Source organism: Garra rufa, chromosome 7, assembly GCF_049309525.1.
Source record: "Garra rufa chromosome 7, GarRuf1.0, whole genome shotgun sequence".
NCBI classification, from domain to species: Eukaryota; Metazoa; Chordata; class Actinopteri; order Cypriniformes; family Cyprinidae; genus Garra; species Garra rufa.
Window position 1 is genome coordinate 45,550,155 of NC_133367.1, and position 14,184 is coordinate 45,564,338.

A 14,184-nucleotide genomic window follows, 5' to 3' on the forward strand; every position below is an offset into this window, starting at 1 on the left:
CTAATTTGTAATACTTTTAAAAGATATTGTAAGCAAATTGAACCCCAACCCAATTTGTAATAATTTTGAATGATATTGAAAGCTAATTTTAATTTAAACAACTTCCTTTTTCAGATTTTTAATACTTTTGGCTGATATTGGTAGAATTAAACTCAACTTACTTTTTTACAATTTGTAATAATTTTGAATGTTATTGAAAGCAAATTTTAACTCAAAAATATTGACATTTTTAAAAATATTTTTAATAGTTTTGAATAGGGATGCTCATATTGACCGTTTAACCGTTAACCGACAGTAAGAATTTTAACCGATTATTACTATCAGTTAAACGGTTTAAAAGGTTTTTTTTCTATTCTTCTTTTTTTTTTTTTTTTTTTTTTTTTACGTTTGCTGCATGGTGAAAGAAATAATGCTATTTGTAAGTTATCTGTTTACTCACGTGTCGACACGTGCAGTGTGGCTGTACAGACATATTTCGCTTCACCTTTACTTAGTAAACTGATGTAGTATATGCAACTCAATGGCAAGAGGCGATATTGGATTATTAGAGAGTGAATCCATGAGTGAATGTATTCAAATTCTGAATTAATTATAGTCTAGAAAGTGCGCAACAGGCGCTCCCGTTACAATCACTGGAAAGCTGTCACTCATCCTAGAGTAGTTCATCGCAATCTCATAAAGTTATTAAAAAGTAATAAAATAACCTTTACACTGCACAAGTAATCTCTTATTTATATAATGCCAACACTTTCTTTGTTTTAATAAGAGAGTTCGCGAAAGTGTAGAAATCAGTAAAACTGAAACCGGCACTTTGGTTGGTGAGTGGATTGTAACATAGCCTCCTCTGATTGGCCACTGATCATCAAATCAACATACATGTGTGTGATTGGCTATTGCTGAACGCTGTAAAACACGCGCTTCTCCACACGCATATGACAGTGGATGGAAGTCCCGAACCGCAAATTGAAAGGGTTTTTGTGATGGTGTTTTTTTTGCGGATCTAGGAGTTAACAGGCAGCGGTCCTGCCTATCCGTACAGCATGTGGACATGTTAAAAACTAGGCACACTGAGGTATTGGCTGGCCTGCTATATATTTTTATGCCCGACGAGAAGAATAAGACCGGTACAGTTCTTCAAAGCGCATAAAAGGATTCAGTGTGTTTTAGTTTTGTCATCTTAATTAGGTAGTTATTTAATTTATACATATTTAGTGTAGGCCTATTTATATTATTATTATTTTTTCATTCAGTTTTTCTCTGTTCTCAGAACCGCTGCTGATGCGTGATAATTTAAGTATATGTCAAAACAGTTTTTGTTGTTGCTCTGTATGCTGCTGTTTGCACGTTAAAATAAAACATTTGCTTGTATTTTTAATGTATCACCACAGATACTCGTGCATTCTATTTTTATTTTAAACTAATTTATTATTCAAATTTTATCAGTTAACGGTTAATGTTCGGATAACGAGCAGCGGTTGTCGGTCAGGGAAATTAACCGAAATGAGCATCCCTAGTTTTGAATGATATTGGAAGCAAATTTAATCTCAAACAACTTACGTTTTTAGATTTTTCAAAGTTTTGAATGATATTGGAAGCAAATGTAACGTCAACCAATTTCTTTTTTTGGATTTGGAATACTTTTAAATTATATTGGAAGCTAATTTAAATTTGAACAACTTCCCTTTTTCAGCTTTTAAATCATTTTGAATAATATTGCAATAATATTTAAACTTGAACAACTTACGGTTTTAGATTTGCAATACTTTTGAATGCTATTGGAAGCAAATTTAAAACTCAGCGTCCTTTTTTTAGATTTTTAATAGTTTTTCAATGATTTTGGAAGCGAATCTTAATTCAACTTTTTCAGATTTTTAATGCTTTTGACTGATATTGAAAGAAAAAAAAATACTTTTTACAATTCATAATAATTTAGAATGACATTGAAAACACATTTAACTCAAACAATTTACATTTTTAATACATTTCTAATTATATTGAAAGCAAATTTAAATAAAGGTTTTTTTAATAATTTTGAAAGATATTGGAAGCTAATTTAAACTCAAAAACCTACACTTTAAAAATCTGTAATAGTTTTGAACGATATTGGAAGCAAATATAAACTCAAACTTACATTTTAAAAATGTCTAATAGTTTTTAATTATATTGTAAGCAAATTTAAACTCAAACAACTTATTTTTTTAAACAGTTTTAATGATATTGGAAGCTAATTTAAATGAAAAAAAAAGTTTTTTTAATAATTTTGAAAGATGTCGGAAGCAAATTTAAACTCAAAACAACTTTAAAAAGAAGAATGGTTAGTTGTTCATGGAAACAATGGTCTTAAAACAGGCTTAACCTTCTTTCTGATTTTGGAGTGGCACACATATAACCCCGACGTGTTTATGATCGCTATCATGGGACTCACCCAAACTGAATGAAAACACCGTTTGGTGTTGGATAAGCTCATCAGTGATGTAACCAGCATCAAAGAACAAGAGCCAACACAGACGACTAAACATCTGAGAAGCAAAAAACCACATCAGTCCTCTACTTGTCAACGTTGATCATAAAAAGCAGCACTATTCCTAAAGAGTGGAAAGGGATTTGTTGATCCAGCTGGATTGAATGGAGGAATCACACCCACCTTCCTCAAAGATTTCAAGAATGAAAACGCAACCAGCTTTCTACCAGGAGGTAGACGTAACGAAAGATCCCACGATGAGTCTTCAGCTGGCTCGGCGCCAGTCTCTGAGGATCATGGGAAATGAGGGTGAGGTGAGATCAGTAGCAGTGCATGTATGAAAGGAACTGACGCTCGGTTCGGCCTCTCTGTTGTGAATCTCTTCCTGCGATTGTTGGGAAACAATCTGGGATGAAAGAGAGGGGGAGGGGAGTTCCCAATGAGCTAAACCTCAGATTTTTAGAAAACCAATAACACCACGTAACGAGATGACATGCAGGGAATTTTGTGGGCGAATCCTTGCCAACTATTTAAGAAAAAACCCTACAAAATCCCAATTTAACTCCAAAAACCACCGGCCATTCAGAAGCCACCACAACACCAACAAAACTATTGAGGCCCGGACAAGTGTCAAAGGTAAAGACGAAAAGTATCATTTTCAATTAATAAATAAATAAATCCCAAAAAAAGTATATTTAATTAAACTGAATAATAAAAAAAAAAAAAAAAAAAAACTAAAAGCTTATTGCTACAATGTTCCGTTTGTTAAATGAAAACTACAGTTGTGGCCAAAAGTTTTGAGAACGACACAAATATTAGTTTTCACAAAGTTTGCTGCTCAACTGCTTTTAGATCTTTGTTTCAGTTGTTTCTGTGATGTACTGAAATATAATTACAAGCACTTCATACGTTTCAATCGACAATTACATGACATTTATGCAAAGAGTCGGTATTTGCAGTGTTGGCCCTTCTTTTTCAGGACCTCTGCAATTGGACTGGGCATGCTCTCAATCAACTTCTGGGCCAAATCCTGACTGATAGCAACCCATTCTTTCATAATCACTTCTTGGAGTTTGTCAGAATTAGTGGGTTTTTGTTTGTCCACCCGCCTCTTGAGGATTGACCACAAGTTCTCAATGGGATTAAGATCTGGGGAGTTTCCAGGCCATGGACCCAAAATTTCAACATTTTGGTCCCCTTATGGCACGGTGCTCCATCGTGCTGGAAAATGCATTGTTCTTCACCAAACTGTTGTTGGATTGTTGGAAGAAGTTGCTGTTGGAGGGTGTTTTGGTGCCATTCTTTATTCATGGCTGTGTTTTTGGGCTAAATTGTGAGTGAGCCCACTCCCTTGGATGAGAAGCAACCCCACACATGAATGGTCTCAGGATGCTTTACTGTTGGCATGACACAGGACTGATGGTAGCACTCACCTTTTTTTCTCCGGACAAGCCTTTTTCCAGATGCCCCAAACAATCGGAAAGAGGCTTCATCGGAGAATATGACTTTGCCCCAGTCCTCAGCAGTCCATTCGCCATACTTTTTGCAGAAGATCAATCTGTCCCTGATGTTTTTTTTTTTTTGGAGGGATTGGCTTCTTTGCTGCCCTTCTTGACACCAGGCCATCTTCCAAAAGTCTTGGCCTCACTGTGCGTCAGATGCGCTCACACCTGCCTGCTGCCATTCCTGAGCAAGCTCTGCACTGGTGCCACTCCGATCCCGCAGCTGAATCCTCTTTAGGAGACCATCCTGACGCTTGCTGGACTTTCTTGGACGCCCTGAAGCCTTCTTAACAAGAACTGAACCTCTTTCCTTGAAGTTCTTGATGATCCTATAAATTGTTGGTTTAGGTGCAATATTAGTAACCACAATATCCTTGCCTGTGAAGCCATTTTTATGCAACGCAATGATGGCTGCACGCGTTTCTTTGTAGTTCACCATGGTTAACAATGGAGGAACAATGATTTCAAGCATCACCCTCCTTTTAACATGTCAAGTCTGCCATTCTAACCCAATCAGCCTGACATAATGATCTCCAGCCTTGTGCTCATCAACATTCTCACCTGAGTTAACAAGACGATTACTGAAATGATCTCAGCAGGTCCTTTAATGACAGCAATGAAATGCAGTGGAAAGTTTTTTTGGGATTAAGTTCATTTTCATGGCAACGAAGGACTATGCAATTCATCTGATCCCTCTTCATAACATTCTGGAGTATATGCAAATTGCTCACGACTGTATGCAAATTGGCCACGACTGTAGATTAATTGATTCTTGGGATTTAAAAAACAATATTGTTTTGTAAAGATGAGAATCAATTAAAATCATGCCACACTAAACAACGGCAAAAAGGCATTTATTGTTTGAATATTGCAACGAAATAGACTTAATATAGAATTCTGAGGTTTCGTTTCATATCAAATGTAACAAATCACAAAGCTTTTCGCTACAATGTTCTGTTCGTTAACTGAAAATAGGCTAGACTAATCAATTCTTGGGATTTAAGAATCAATGTAATGTCGAATATCAATACTTCCGGAATCGCAATAACTCTGAACGATACTGGAAGCTAATTTAAACTCAAAAACTTACATTAAAAAAAAATTCTAATAGTTTTTAATTCAATTGGAAGCAAATTTAAACTCAAACAACTTGCTTTTTAAAAACAACTGTAATGTTATTAAAAGCAAATTTAAATAAAAATAAAATAAAAAAATTAAATTAAAAAAATGTTTAAAAAAAGTTTTCACACTAAACAATGGCAAAAAGGCATTTATTGTTTGAATATTGCAACGAAATAGACTTAATATAGAATTCTGAGGTTTCGTTTCATATCAAATGTAACAAATCACAAAGCTTTTCGCTACAATGTTCTGTTCATTAATTGAAAACAGGCCAGACTAATCAATTCTTGGGATTTAAGAATCAATATAATATCGAATATCAATACTTGTGGAATTGCATTTCTTAAAAATCGCAATAAATATCGTAAAGGCATCTAAGTATCGGTATAATATCGGATTCAAATCAAAACAGTTCACCCTGAAGTCTTTATGATACTCTGGTCACTAGATACGTAGTATTTTGTAGGGGTCAACCGATTATTAGCCTTGCTAATCATCGGCACTGATAATACGTTTTTTATAGTTATCATATCGGTTATTTTCAAAACCGATTTGCTGACAAAATTATTTAAAAGCATTTAAAGATTTTGTCAGAGCCCTTGTTATTCCTAATTTTGAAATTCATTTTCATTTTTACACCAGATATCGGTTCAAAATATCGGTTATCGGTCTACTTGATCTGTAATAATCGGTATCAGCCCTGAAAAACACATATTGGGCGACTCCTAGTATTGTGCCCACATTATCCACCATCAAGTGAAAATATGCGTATGAAAACATCTAGAAACACCACAAATCATTGCTGGGTCATTCTGTGCCAAATCAACCAAATTTCAAAAACTTCACATTTTTTTATTTTGCTAATACTTTTTTCTGAGGAAAGATAGATATGTATAGCGATGAAAGCCAAAATATTAAATGTCATGGATGAATATTTACTGGGTAATCCACTATTTTGTAGAGGGAGGTCAAAATGCCAATTCAGAGCCAAGTTACAGGGGGTTAAAAATGAATTATAGATGGCAGCATCATTATCTTATTTGTACACAGAGATTGGTAGTTATATTAGTAAGATCTATTGACTTTAGCAATACTTGTTGCATTACATGCCAATGGTGACCATTCAAAAATGGGGAAAAAGCACTTTTTTCCAAGTTTTTCTCCAAATTTTGCATGTATGTAACTCAAGAAGTATTAAAGATATCCTAATGCCCTTTTAGATATTGGGTCTTAACAAACTGTCCTTTTGCCATCTTTATTTCTAACACTCTATGAGATTCGGTTCCAGAGATATTAGAACTTCAATATGGCTCCAGGGGTGAATCATTAAAATGTACACATTTTCAGTGGTCGAAAACCAAATGTGGGTTAGTTTAAAAAATACAATACTTCTTTTGTTTTAAAGAGAAATGTCTGAAGAACAAATAATGTTAAAACTGGAGATGTATCTCCTTTCTTTCTGTCATGGATGAATATTTACTGAGTAATCCAGTATTTTGTAGAGGGAGGTCAAAATGCCAATTTTCTCCTTAGGTTCAGAGTCAAGTTGCAGGGGGTTAAAAATGACTTTAGAAAGTTGGCAGCATCATTATCTTATTTTTACACAGAGATTAGTAGTTATATTAGTAAAATCCGTTGACTTTAGCAATCCTTGTTGCATTTTGTGTCAATGGTGACCATTCAAAAATGGGGAAACAGCACTTTTCAAGTTTTTCTCCGAAGTTTGCGTGCCTGTAACTCAAAAAGTATTAAAGATATCTTAATGCCCTTTTAGATATTGGGTCTTAACAAACTTTCCTTTTGGCATCTTTATTTTTAATGCCCTATAAGATTTGTTTCCAGAGATATTGAAACTTCAATATGGCTCCAGGTGTAAATCATTAAAATGTACACATTTTCAGTGGTCGAAAACCAAATGTGGGTCAGTTAAAAAAAAAAAAAAATAGTTGTTAATAGTTCTAGTTGTTAATAAACTTCACTTTAGGAATCTTAATTTTCAAGGCCCTACATCATTCAGTCCCTGAGATATGACACCTCAATGAGGCTCTATAACCAAATTGTTGAATGTTAGCCATTTTCAGTGGTCGAAAACCAAATGTCGGTCACTTTGTATTCAGCTGATACTTATTTTATTGAAAGAAAAATGTCTGAACTTCAAATAATGTTGAAATTAGAACTATCTTGTTTCCCTTCTATCAAAACAATTGCATAAAACATAGCTGTCTGAGAGCTAAAAGTGCACTGAAATGGACAAGTTGACGTACATTACCTTGCTTTCTGTTATCTATTCATAATATTCTATATTTGAATCAGTTTCAGGGATATTTGGGAGATAGGGAAGTGTGGTTGCTTTCACAAACACATTGCAGTCACATCAGTAAACCAAGATTTGCCTTACCTGAATTAATTACTTTTATTATTTGCATAATTGCATTTTAAACAGTAATGACCAGAATCTAAAAACATATTTAATACTGCTTGAGTTACAAGCACACAAATTTTGGAAAAAGACTTAAGCAAAACAGGTATGTTCAATGCAATTGTTTTAATAGAGCGAAACAACATACAATTCTAATTTGACAATTATTTATTCTTCAGACATTCTTCTTTAAATAAAGCAAGTATCAGCTGTACACAAAGTGACCAACATTTGGTTTGCAATCATTGAAAATGGATAATATTCAACAATCTGGACATGGAGCCTCATTGAGATCCCCATATCTCAAAGAGTGAATGATCTAGGGCCTTGAAAATTAATATTCCAAAAGAAATGACAGAAAGAAACTAGACACATCTCTATTTTTAACATTATTTGTTCTTCAGACATTCCTCTTTAAAACAAAAGAAGTATTGTATTTTTTCAACTGACCCACATTTGGTTTTTGACCACTGAAAATGTGTACATTTTAACGATTTACTTCTGGAGCCATATTTACATTTCAATATCTCTGGAATCGAATCTCACAGAGCATCAAAAATAAAGACGCCAAACGAAAAGCGTGTTAAGACCCAATATCTAAAAGGGCATTAAGATATCTTTAATACTTCTTGAGCTCTAGGCACACAAACTTTGGAGAAAGAATATTTATAGCACCAAGACTGGTATGTTCAATGCAGTTGCCTTGACAGAAAGAAACGAGATACATCTCTAGTTTTATCATTATTTGTTCTTCAGACATTCCTCTTTAAAACAAAAGAAGTATTGTATTTTTTCAACTGACCCACATTTGGTTTTTGACCACTGAAAATGTGTACATTTTAACGATTTACTTCTGGAGCCATATTTACATTCCAATATCTCTGGAATCGAATCTCATAGAGCATTAAAAATAAAGATGCCAAAAGAAAAGCTTGTTAAGACCCAATGTCTAAAAGGGCATTAAGATACCATCAATACTTCTTGAGTTACAGGCACACAAACTTTGGAGAAAAACTTGGAAAAAAGTGCCGTTTCCCATTTTTGAATGGTCACCATTGGCACAAAAATGCAACAAAGATTGCTGAAGTCAACAGATTTGACTAACTAATCTAAAAAAATATTAGCAAAATCGAAAATATGTGCCAGGGAACTTTTTGAAATTTGGTTGATTTTACATGGAAAGACCCTATTGTATTTTTTTTTTTTTTAAACCGACCCACATTTGGTTTTCGACCACTTAAAAAGTGTACATTTTAATGATTTACTCCTGGAGCCATTTTAAAGTTCCAATATCCCTGGAATCGACTCTCATAGAGCATTAAAAATAAAGATGACAAAAGGAAAGTTTGTCAAGACCCAACATCTAAAAGGGCATTAAGATATCTTTAATACTTCTTGAGTTACAGGCATGCAAACGTTGGAGAAAAATTTGAAAAAGTGCCGTTTCCCCATTTTCGAATGGTCACCATTGACACACAATGCAACAAAGATTGCTAAAGTCAACTGATCTTACTAATATAACTGCTAATCTCTGTGTAGAAATAAGATAATGGTGCTGCCATCTTTCTAAAGTCATTTTAACCCCCCTGTAACTTGACTCTAAATCTTGGCATTTTAACCTCCCTCTACAAAATAGTGGATTACTCAGTAAACATTCATCCAAGACATTGAATATTTTGGCTTTCATCACCATCCATGTCTATCTTTCTTCAAAATAAATATTAGCAAAATCATTCATAAATTCAGTGGTTTAGAGAAGCACTACACAATGTGTTCATTCAGTCCAAGCTGAACAGAGAAGTGAAATGCTGAAGTGAAGTGCATTTGCTAAAAACAAAACACCACCTCTCTGATCAAAGCGGATATAAAATCGCAAACAGCAAATTTAAACCCGGCACTCAGCACATAAATGGAAACAGACGTCAAGAGGGCCGTTTTTATCTATCGCCCTCGCAACGCCAAGTTAAACACAGAAACTGGAAAAATGAAAATGAGCAGCAGTGGAAAAATCTGCCTGCGGAGGAACTGTAGCCTGTAAAATAATGACTTCTATGCTGAAAGATGACCTTCGGATCACAGATAGGTGAAGAAAACAGTTAGATATTCACTTTTTCACCAATACAATTGTGCAGTCAGTCTTATAATAATTCAAATAACTCATAACTTTGGCAACTTTGGAAACACAAACTTTCCACAAGCAAGCATATTTTCTTCTGAAGATGTAAACATCAGCGGTTAATGAACTTATTATTCACTTTGCGTAAGAAAAGGCGTGATTCAGTGCAACCGTCCAGCGGTTTCACATCCTCTCAGCTGAACCCATAGGCGTCTCTTTGACTGAACAAAAGTGAGGAAATTAAAACGTCCTTTTCCATGTTTTCCATGAACATCTGCTCCTTATTTCTGAGAGGATGTTGTTATGAGAGAGGAGTGGGAGATGAAGGGGCAGAAGGCATAAATAATTCTTCAGCACTTCCACAGAGACTCACTCGAGCTACACTAGACGTAAAGACGCTTGCTAAGTAGTAATTAGTCATTTAGACAAGTTCACTTAATGCAAGTTTATCCTTTTCAAAAGTTTTTGAACAGTAAGACTTTTAATGTTTGTTTAAGAATTATCTTCTGCTCACCAAACCTGCATTTATTTGGTCTGAAGTACAGCAAAAACAGTACAATTTTGAAACATTTTTATTGTAATTTTGTATTGTAAAATGTCATTTATTTACATTTTAAAATATTGCCAAATAAAAAGCAGTTATTTTAAAACGTTCAAATATTTCAAAATTCAGCTTTGAATAAATTACATTTTAAAATATTTCCAAATAGAAAGCAGTTATTTAAAAAAAAAAAAAAGTAAAATTATTTCAAAATTCAGTTTTGAAATCGCAGGAATAAATTACATTTTAAAATATTTTCAAATAGAAAGCAGTTATTTCAAAAAGTAAACATATTTCAAAATTCAGCTTTAAAATTAAAGGAATAAATTACATTTTAAAATATTTCCAAATAGAAAGCAGTTATTTAAAAAAAAAAAAAAAAAAAAAAAAAAAAAGTAAAATTATTTCAAAATTCAGCTTTGAAATCACAGGAATAAATAACATTTTTAAATATTTTCAAATTGAAAGCAGTTATTTTTAAAAGTAAAAATATTTCAAAGTTCAGCTTTGAAATCGCAGGAATAAATTACATTTTAAAATATTTCCAAATAGAAAGCAGTTATTAAAAAAAAAAAAAAAAAAAAAAAAAAAAAAGTAAAATTATTTCAAAATTCAGCTTTGAAATCACAGGAATAAATAACATTTTTAAATATTTTCAAATTGAAAGCAGTTATTTTTAAAAGTAAAAATATTTCACAGTTCAGCTTTGAAATCGCAGGAATAAATTACATTTTAAAATATTTTCAAATAGAAAGCAGTTATTTTAAAAAGTAAAAATATTTCAAAATTCATTTTTGAAACCACAGGAATAAATTACATTTTTTAAAAATTCCAAATAGAAAGCAGTTATTTCAAAAAGTAAACATATTTCAAAATTCAGCTTTAAAATTAAAGGAATAAATTACATTTTAAAATATTTCCAAATAGAAAGCAGTTATTAAAAAAAAAAAAAAAAAAAGTAAAATTATTTCAAAATTCAGCTTTGAAATCACAGGAATAAATAACATTTTTAAATATTTTCAAATAGAAAGCAGTTATTTTAAAAAGTAAAAATATTTCAAAATTCAGCTTTGAAATCACAGGAATAAATAACATTTTAAAATATTTTCAAATAGAAAACAGTTATTTTAAAAAGTAAAAATATTTCAAAATTCATTTTTGAAATCAAAGGAATAAATTACATTTTAAAATATTTCCAAATAGAAAGCAGTTATTTAAAAAAAAAAAAAAAAAAAGTAAAATTATTTCAAAATTCAGCTTTGAAATCACAGGAATAAATAACATTTTTAAATATTTTCAAATAGAAAGCAGTTATTTTAAAAAGTAAAAATATTTCAAAATTCAGCTTTGAAATCACAGGAATAAATAACATTTTTAAATATTTTCAAATAGAAAGCAGTTATTTTAAAAAGTAAAAATATTTCAAAATTCAGCTTTGAAATCACAGGAATAAATTACATTTTAAAATATTTTCAAATAGAAAACAGTTATTTTAAAAAGTAAAAATATTTCAGAATCCAGCTTTGAATAAATTACATTTTAAAATATTTTCAAATAGAAAGCAGTTATTTTAAATGATATATTTAAACATTTCCATAAATATTTAAATATTTTTACTGTTTTTGCTGTACTTTGGTGAGCAGAAAACAAGCAAAAACCTTTGACTGGAACAAATTAAGAGTGAATTAATAATTTTTATCAGTTTTATTTTTGTTTTGGCTGAACTGTCCCTTTAAAATGTCTTACTCAAGGGCTCAATCCTGGAAAGTTATTAAACTTTGTGTCAATATTTCAGTCAGCAGTCCACTTTTCTACTCAGATGCAAGAGAAATTAAAAAAAAAACTCACAAAACTACATATGTGTCGATAAATCAAGTGTACATGCACTTATAAACTCATATAGTAGGTATTTTATATAAAATAATCGCATTATGAAAATATGTAAACATCAAGCTATGATGAGGATGATTTGCATTGCAATCTAATATCATCAAGTACTTTTTGCAAAGGTTGTCATTCATATAAATAATAAAAAATCATAATAGATTAGATAAAGACCAACCCGAACCATTAAAACAATGCAATGTATGATTAAAATAACACCAAATGAGCATCTAAATTAATACGTTGTGTTATATTTTATCATTTAAATCTAAAATGCACAGCACTTTTAACTCCAAAAACCATCTCGAAGTTGAAACGTCTTTCCCACCTGAATCTGGGAGAATCCTTGAGACATTCCTCGAAATCCACAGTAATCTTCATGTTGACTTGACCAGGTTTATGAACACAGATTAAGAGCTAACAGGCTAGCATTAGCTCCTGTAAAAACACACAAACAGCTCAAACTTTCTGGTCAAATCACTCCAGGATCCCGGATAAACTCCACATATGAGCGCTGAAGTGTGATCTGCTGGTGTCAGTCGGACATGAAGCTGTGGAAATGATTGTTTTATAAGGTGTAGTTCCTCCAGCATTAACGAGTAACTGTTAGACTGATCTGATGAGAGGAGCACTGTGGGCTGTGTCTCAAAACGTAGTGTGTTGTCTATCTAGACAGCAGTTTTGGCCATGAGTTTCGTCCTGAAGGAAAGAAATGAAATAGTTTAGTAGAATGAAAACTCGCATGCAACCGTTCGTTATCTAATGGGCGGGGTCAACTGGTAAATTTCGGCTGTCAATCAACGTTTACTGGTATCGGATTGGCTGACGTGTTTTTTGCAAGGCGGCCCTTGTCAAAAAATCCTAAAGGATTCCAATAAGAATTTTGGAGGAATTTCTATCATATTGGAAATGTTCCTATAGGAATTCGATAGAAATAGTCTTAGGATTCCTTTAAAATTCTTAAAATGTGCTTTAAACCCTGGTGAAAAACAGCTAAAACCAGCATAGGCTGGTCAACCAGGCTTTTCAGGCTGGTTTTAGCTGGTCAGGCTGGGAAACCATCAGCTAAAACCAGCCTGAAAAGCCTGGGAGACCAGCTAAAACCAGCTCCTTCCATCTTAAACCAGCCAGGCTGGGAATGTTGCCAAAACCCCTCTAAAACCAGCCTGCTGACCAGCTAAAACCAGCCAACCAACCTAGGCTGGTTTTCGCTTGTATTTTCACCAGGGTAATGGAATCCTTTAGCTGGTCATAGCTGGTCGCCAAGCTGGTTTTAGAGGGGTTTTGGCCACTTTCCCAGCCTGGCCAGGCTTTTCAGGCTGGTTTTAGCTGGTCAGGCTGGGAAACCATCAGCTAAATCCAGCCTGAAAAGCCTGGGAGACCAGCTAAAACCAGCTCCTTCCATCTTAAACCAGCCAGGCTGAGAATGTTGCCAAAATCCCTCTAAAACCAGCCTGCTGACCAGCTAAAACCAGCCAACCAACCTAGGCTGGTTTTCGCTTGTATTTTCACCAGGGTAATGGAATCCCTTAGCTGGTCATAGCTGGTCGCCAAGCTGGTTTTAGAGGGGCCAGGATGGTCAGGCTGGTCTTAGCTGGTCAGCCTTACCAGTCTGGGAGACCAGCTAAAACCAGCTACTTCCAACTTAAACCAGCTAAGACCAGCCTATGTTGGTTTTAGCTGTTTTTTTTTTTTTTCAGCAGGAAAAATAAAACAGGATCCCATTAAAACCTGTAGAAATGATCCTACAGGATATTTATGTCTTGTCAAAACCCCTCTAAAACCAGCCTGCTGACCAGCTAAAACCCGCCAACCAACCTAGGCTATTTTAGCTGTTTTTTTCACCATGGTAATGGAATCCTTTAGCTGGTCATATCTGGTCGCCAAGCTGGTTTTAGAGGGGTTTGGTCAGGCTGGTCTTAGCTGGTCATGCTGGGAAACCACCAGCTAAAACCAGCCTAACCAGCCTGGGAGACCAGCTAAAACCAGCGACTTAAAGCTTAAACCAGCTACTTACAGCTTAAACCAACTAAGACCAGCCTATGTTTTTGATATTTATGTCTTGTCCTATAAGAAAATCCTATAAGACCATTCCTACGCTGCTGAAAAAAAAAAAAAAAACTAAAACCAGCCTAGGCT

General features: G+C 33.6%; 1 protein-coding gene across 1 annotated transcript in view; it reads right to left on the minus strand.

Moving 5' to 3' along the window:
• The window catches only part of LOC141338187 (arf-GAP with coiled-coil, ANK repeat and PH domain-containing protein 2-like), a 35,986-nt gene extending 23,325 nt beyond the window's left edge, over positions 1 to 12,661 (minus strand). Inside the window, exon 1 of the mRNA XM_073843740.1 lies at positions 12,374 to 12,661. Within this exon, the coding sequence (XP_073699841.1) occupies positions 12,374 to 12,426 (53 nt within the window). The 5' untranslated portion in view covers positions 12,427 to 12,661. The remainder of the gene's footprint in view (positions 1 to 12,373) is intronic.
• Between the last annotated feature and the right edge of the window lie 1,523 nt (positions 12,662 to 14,184).